Raw genomic sequence first — 6,917 nt, 5'->3', positions numbered from 1 at the left:
TTAACCAACATCCATTTCAAACGTTTACCTACGTCGGGCCAACAACGTAATGTGATGTTGAAGCAAAGTCTGCAATCACATCTAATATTTACAACCTCTAACCAACGTCGGGCCAACGGTTTTAACCAACCTCCATTTCAAACGTTTACCGACGTCGGGCCAACAACGTACTGTGACGTTGAGACGACGTCTGCAATCACATCTAATATTTACAACCTCTAGCAAACGTCGGGCCAACGGTAGTACCCAACCATCTTTTTAGTAGTTTGCCGACGTCGAGCCAGTAACAAATCGTGACGTTTTACCAACGTCGGTAGTCAGACTGAATATTTACGACGGCTTACCAACGTTGGGACGACATCGGAAAATCGACAAATATATTCATACGTTGGGCCAACGTGAAATTCCAATGTTGGTTTGACGTTACTTCTCCGACCAAATTTTACAACCAAACACCAACGTCGTACCAACGTCAGATATCCGACCCCGACGCTTACCGACGCTTGCCAACGTTTACCAACGTTGGGCCAACGTCGCTTTGCTAGCTGGGTAGATTGGATTGGATTAGATTTATTCGGTGTAAACACCAAGGATAGCCCACAAAAGTCTAGAAGAAGTCTTATTTCCAATGGTGTCCTTCTGGTGGTGATTGGTCAGTACATCTGAGAGACAATCCCCTACTCTTTTCCGAAGAGTGTACTGCGTTCTTTAACGTGCACATGGGCTATATTGGACACGGGACAAACGGCTTAAAACGTCTCATCCGAAAGACGGTGCGTTATTGTAACTTGTATTTCAGCCCTCTAGCTGAAACACAAGGAGAGGCAGCGATGGGAATTGAACCGGGGACCTAGAGATCTCCACGGTTCAGCGCACACACAGTGGCTACCACCAGATAACCCGACTGATCTAAGCTGCTCTCTCGAATGTATTCCTAGCCCTACTCTTATTGGTCACTTCAGAGGGTTCATCATGCTTTTAAGTGTCAAATAACACTTTTCATCTGAGTTCTATTCAAGCCAGCATAACCACACAACGCAGGTCCAGTTTTTTTCTGGGTGCAGTCACACTTAATGTATTGCCAGCCTTGAGTTATATAGACCTACTGCCTGTTGATTATCCCTAGTGAACAAAATGAAAATATTTATAATAAAGAATAATATAATTTTTGAGAGAATAATCACTAATTAATTTAGGTTTTTATTTGTCTTTGCAGTTGGTGGAAGGTTCCCGAATCCATCCAAAAATAAGAGTGAACAGAGGACTTCAAATCAACACAAAGATAGTAATCAGATGCAAAAACAAATGGTACTAACCAATTTTTTTTAATTGTTTATTATATTCTTTGAGCAACGATTCAATTCATGATGAGGATAATAATAAATAATATCATTATTATTATTTGTTTTTATAACACATGTAAATAGATCCTTGTCATTTTATTGGTGGATTTCATATTATGTGACATTGGTTATTTACACCATTCGTTACTCATCATGAAAATTTAGTTCTACTACAATCTTTTCATTAGTTGAAAGAAGATGGACTGTTCCATTTAGAAAATAGGTAGACTTAATTCTGGTTTTTTTTCATAAAATATAAAATGAAAAGAATCTATTTTAGGTGTGTTATAAAGCAAATTATTTTTTTTTATTTGCACAATGGAAAGAATATTTTTATGAGATGAAAGATGACTGTTCCATTCAACTTTGCTCCACCTCATTGAGTGGAACAGTCAATCTTTCAACAAATGATAATATTTTCCAATTACACTCAAACATTAATTATATGTTTAAAAATGAATCTTCTTTGGTTGTAAAACAAGACAACCAAAGACAAAATCGAAATGATCTTTTTTTCTATTTAAATGTTTAAACTGTAAGTTTGATTGTAACCTTGTGTCGAATTTTTATTTTCATGTTCCTGTGCGCAGGCTTCCTACCAATCATTTGTTAAAAGTTCCGTACTCTTGTGTTAATGTTTGTACTAATGGTATTTTTCGTCGTGTTGCACTTTCTTATAATAATCTAGTTCAAATTCTATTTTTAATCTTATACTAAATACGGGTTTTTAATATATTATTACGATTTTTTTATGCTTTTTATGTTTTTTTTTTTTTTTATTTTTATATATTTTTATGAATGATATTGTATATTTTTATGGCGACTCTGTTTTTGGTGTTTTTGATACACTGTTGAGTCTTGAATGAATGAATGAATAAATAAATCAATCAATCAATCAATCAATCAATCAATCAATCAATCAATAAATACTGTACTGATAAACTGTGTAAAATCAGTTAGAATAGAGAATACAATTAAAATATTTAAAACCTTTTATTGCTGTTGGCAATATTCTTTACAATCAACCAATGAGAGGTCTATCAGAATTGTTTTCTCATCTGAATTTTTAAAATTTAATAATTTATTTCTGAGAATATGAAAGAAATTAACTTGGTGACAACAGAATCTGCCATTTCAATTCGTTTCCAGTAACCACCTGGAATAGAAGTGAAAAAAATGATGGTGAACTCACTCATTCTTAAGGTTTGATTGCTCTACTTTTAACTTTCCAGACATCATCAAGAAACCAGGAATCAAGTGACTCTAGCAGCTCATCATCGCCATCATCATCATCCAGTTCATCAGAAGATGACAGGCATTCGAAGAAGAGGAAAAAGAAGAAACACAGAAAGAAAGATGATTCATCAGACAGTGAGGAGGAATTTAAAAGAAAAGACAAGAAGAAAATGTCAAAAAAAGATCAGGAGAGGGAGGTGTCCAGAAGGAAAAGAGATGAAGAGTTTGATCATGATAGGAGGAAAGATAGAGAAAAAGGAAGAAACAAAGATGGAAAAGATCATCGAAAGAGAGAAAGGAGCCCAAGTCATGAAACACACCACAAAAACGACAGAGAAATTGCCAGACACCAAAAATATGAGAGAGAAAGAAGTAGAAGTCGCGACAGACACCAAAAACGCGAAAGAGAAAGAAGCAGGAGTCGTGACAGGCACCAAAGATATGAAAGAGAAAGAAGCAGGAGTCGTGACAGACAACAAAGATATGAAAGAGAAAGAAGCAGGGATCGTGACAGGCGCCAAAGACATGAAAGAGATCGAAGTAGAAGTCGCGACAGACACCAAAAACGTGATAGAGAAAGAGATAGAAATAAGTACAATTCCAGGAGTCATCGAGACCGAAGGTGATAACCAAGCTTTTACTAAGATGGGTGTTTTCAAAAGCTTACATATGGGTGATGTTTGACCGTGTTAATTCTGGTTTCCATAGAATCGTACACAGTCGCTACAGCGTTCTCGCATCAAACCTTGTACTGCGTAGCTACGACTAACGCAATCAGGAATGCTTCTCTGATTCAACTGGCCAACCAGCGTCGCCAAAGGAGTCGGCGATTTTTATGGAAACCAAGCTTATCACTTGTGTATGACAAGAGTTTAACAAGTACATACTTGGGAACCAAAGTTATATTCCTGCTGCAGAGTATTAAGAATTAAATCATGGGATTCTTTGTCTTGGTGTGAAGTTAAAAAATAATTTTTTTAAATGATGAGGTATATACACAATTGGTTTACATATTCCTTATTCTGTATTTAAAGTACAGGCTAGGCTAGATTATAAATATGTTTTTATAGTGGAAATTTTAAATATGCAAATCAGTCAATTCATTTTACTTATTTAATATTGTCAGTGGCTGCAAATTTTTTAACCAATTTCTGCCATTTAGCTCTTTATTATTTGAACTGGTGATGCTAAAGATTCCCCAACTAAGGTTCCGAAGTCCCTTGCAGCAGACCAAGCATCCACCATGACTGGAACTAATTTTAAGAATAGTAATCTAGATGCTTGGAAATTGTACTATAAGGCATAAGAATTGATTTTTCAAAGCAGGACGTGTTCCTCGACAAAATTTTTGGCTTCTTCCCTGATTTGGTTTTTGTGGCTCCTTGGACCCTTGGCTGGTGCTGCTTCTGCACTGGTTTGAGATTCAAAAGAATACCTGGAACACGTTCAAATGCATACGTAGATACTCGTCATTACTATTTACATTATTTTTATTCAAGTTACTTTAATTTAATATATTCTGATTAACGACTAATAATGATAAAAAATAAATAAATTTGTAATTAAGTGATTCTTGTTTTTTACCTCATTTATTATTTGAGGGCCCCTAATGAGCAGCAATGCTGCATGGGTCACCCTCTTGAAATATGGTATTAAATAAATAGCATTCCTGTATTTTTAAGATAAGCTTTGAATATTGACTGGTATTCAATTTGAGGATTTCTGTAGAAAGAATTTTTGAAAATTGTTTTCAATGTGTGTCGCATTGGAAGTTGATAATTTATTTGATCCTATTAAACATTTTGAAAGAATTTTTAAGTGTTTTTTTTTGGGGGGGGGGGTTACCACATTTGTGTACACCTGTACAAATTGGAAACCCCAGAAATCTTTCTTTATTTCATTTTACTGTACAGTTGAATCATCACGCAAACACCACTATATTGCAATTTCTGCTAATTTATTAATTATCTTCATTTAAGAAGATAATTGTTCGATTTATCATCAACTTGAGAAGACATTTTGAATGATGGCATTTTTTTTTTATCTTGTATTTTACTTTTCATACGGAAGCCCAATATACTTCATGATGCACTAATTTTTGTTTTTGCAGGCACGAGACCTAAAAATTCAAACCTCCCTACCTGGAAATTTTATTTCCTAATTGCTCGAAAATGCATTCAGGATCTACATTTTTCCTTTTTACTTGAGAATGCATACATTCCAGGTCATCTCCACACAATTTATTTTTACACTGTACGCATCCTTTGATCTTTCCGACAGTGCTTTGTAAAACAACAAACTGTATCTACAGTGTTTATAGTGCAGCTTGTTGGTGAACATGATGTTACCATTATATTTTAAATACTGTAAAACAGAGAATTTTAAAATGGAAGGGGCTACAAAAGATCACAAATCATACATATGTTTTTATAACAGGCATTATATTGAAGCATGAGATTTAGATCCTGCGAGACCAATCCCAAATGCGTGATTTTCACGCCGAATGTGTGACTTCTTTAGTTGTAACTTTTGAATATTATTATTCAAATGTATTACATTGAGAATTAACTACAGTATTAACATTAACTGGATTTTAAGAACAAAATCAATGTGACAAATTGCAATTAATGTAATTATGAATTTATTTTAATTCACAAACAGTCCACATTTTTAAGATGAATAATAAATAATACAGCATTGGAAATCTCAACATAAATCTTCAGAAATAACAGGTTAAAGTACATAAACATTTATCACAGAAAACTTGATTGTGTCAACAAACCTTAAAAACAACTCCACTCTACACACCTTGCGCAGTTTACTCTATCGTATAAGTGGCGGGCCATTTGCAGTTGAATGAGATTCAAATTTTTAAGTTATTGAATACTGCTGTAATAAAAATTTTAAATACTGAATACAGAATTGTATATTAAAATAGAACAAGGCCTACAGGATGGATGTGTTCTCTGTAATACTATGCGAAATACAGTATCTATGTACATTTACTGTAGAATGATCACTCAGGAGGATGGACATTTCTGCTAAGCCCCGTCCCTTTTTGGCCAGTGGTGGGTACGCTTGACAAGGTATAAAAAAAGTTCCACCTTAGTAGAATTTGCTATACATTCATAATACTGGGAGCCACTTTCATTGATAAAATTAATACTAAATATATCTTGGCTATCTAAACTAAAAACTCAGTATAAAAATTTCTTTTCTTTAATAAACTATATAAAACTCAACATACCCATCACTACTCCCTGAACCTCTAGCCACACACAGTAATTATTTCGCAGATACATCCTTCCCATAACACCAACTATCATGGGGAAGGTGTCTGACGGGACCTCAATTGTAGGCAGAGGTCAAGGGGCGAAGCACTGGTGGGGGTCCCGAGAAAAGGGTTCCTCATTCTATAATCTTTTAATGAAACTGCAGTGTTGGAAGCCCCAGCAAACACAACTTTATAGATATGAAAGGAAATAACCTAGTAAACTGCCATGTTTTTACAACGTTGAAGTAAAATTAATATTGTTAGCAAGATCTATATACATTTTCCCACCACAAAATTAAATAATTTAGTCAGCACACCATATGAAAACATGATAACTGGTCCTTTTGTATTATACTCTCTTTATGTAGCATAACATTTTTTAATTAGGAAGATAATAAATAATAAATATTTACATATTTTTAGCACCATGTTTTAACAAACTCAAAGCATCAGTACTAGTGGCGGATGTAAGGGGGTGAACAGGGTGGCTAGCCACTCCCCTTCGGTTACCTTGAAAAAAAATGTGAGTGTGCTTCATGTGGGAATCTCAAATGGGAAGGGATACCCACCCAAAACCACTATCCCCCCTCTAAAGTGCATCCCTGGGTGCTCCTCGCATTATCCACCACTCATTGCTAAATCCTAGATCCACCACGGAGTGCTTAACACCTTAAGCAGGGTACTCACTGTGGTAGTCGGCCGACGCGATTCTATGGAGAACGCAGCACCATGACATACGACAGTTGTGCAATGCAGTGTGAGCCCGGCTTTATACTGTGCAAACTATTATGTCGGGAAACACATTACAGTTCAAATACAAATAAGTTAAAATTCTTTCTATTATTTTTACTAACATTTCAAAACTCTATAAAATTTTGGTGGGTAAAGAAATACATAACTTTAATGTGGATTCGTTATAAGGGCAACAAAAATGAGTTTATGCCTAAAAAGCAGAAAATACACAAATAATACAACAATTATGTATTCGCATCGCGTACCATCCTGCAAAATAAGCCTGGCCAATGTTATTCCAGCCTTATATTCTCATAAAAGAATATTGTTCA

At 35.0% G+C, this 6,917-nt stretch overlaps 1 protein-coding gene across 1 annotated transcript; it reads left to right on the top strand.

Annotated features, from left to right (window-relative positions):
• Positions 1-1,216: 1,216 nt before the first annotated feature.
• Positions 1,217-4,390, top strand: LOC117122971 (serine/threonine-protein kinase fray2-like; the record flags this gene model as incomplete). The annotated part of the gene is made up of 2 exons (XM_033268754.1): positions 1,217-1,308; positions 2,576-4,390. Coding segments are annotated over 2 exons (722 nt in total), but the record flags the coding sequence as incomplete, so codon positions are not given.
• Between the last annotated feature and the right edge of the window lie 2,527 nt (positions 4,391-6,917).

Source organism: Anneissia japonica, unplaced genomic scaffold, assembly GCF_011630105.1.
Source record: "Anneissia japonica isolate Jap-2015-1 unplaced genomic scaffold, ASM1163010v1 scaffold288201_len66592_cov119, whole genome shotgun sequence".
NCBI lineage: Eukaryota > Metazoa > Echinodermata > Crinoidea > Comatulida > Comatulidae > Anneissia > Anneissia japonica.
Note: the sequence above shows the minus strand (reverse complement) of the source record. Positions and strands in the feature narration are given on the sequence as shown.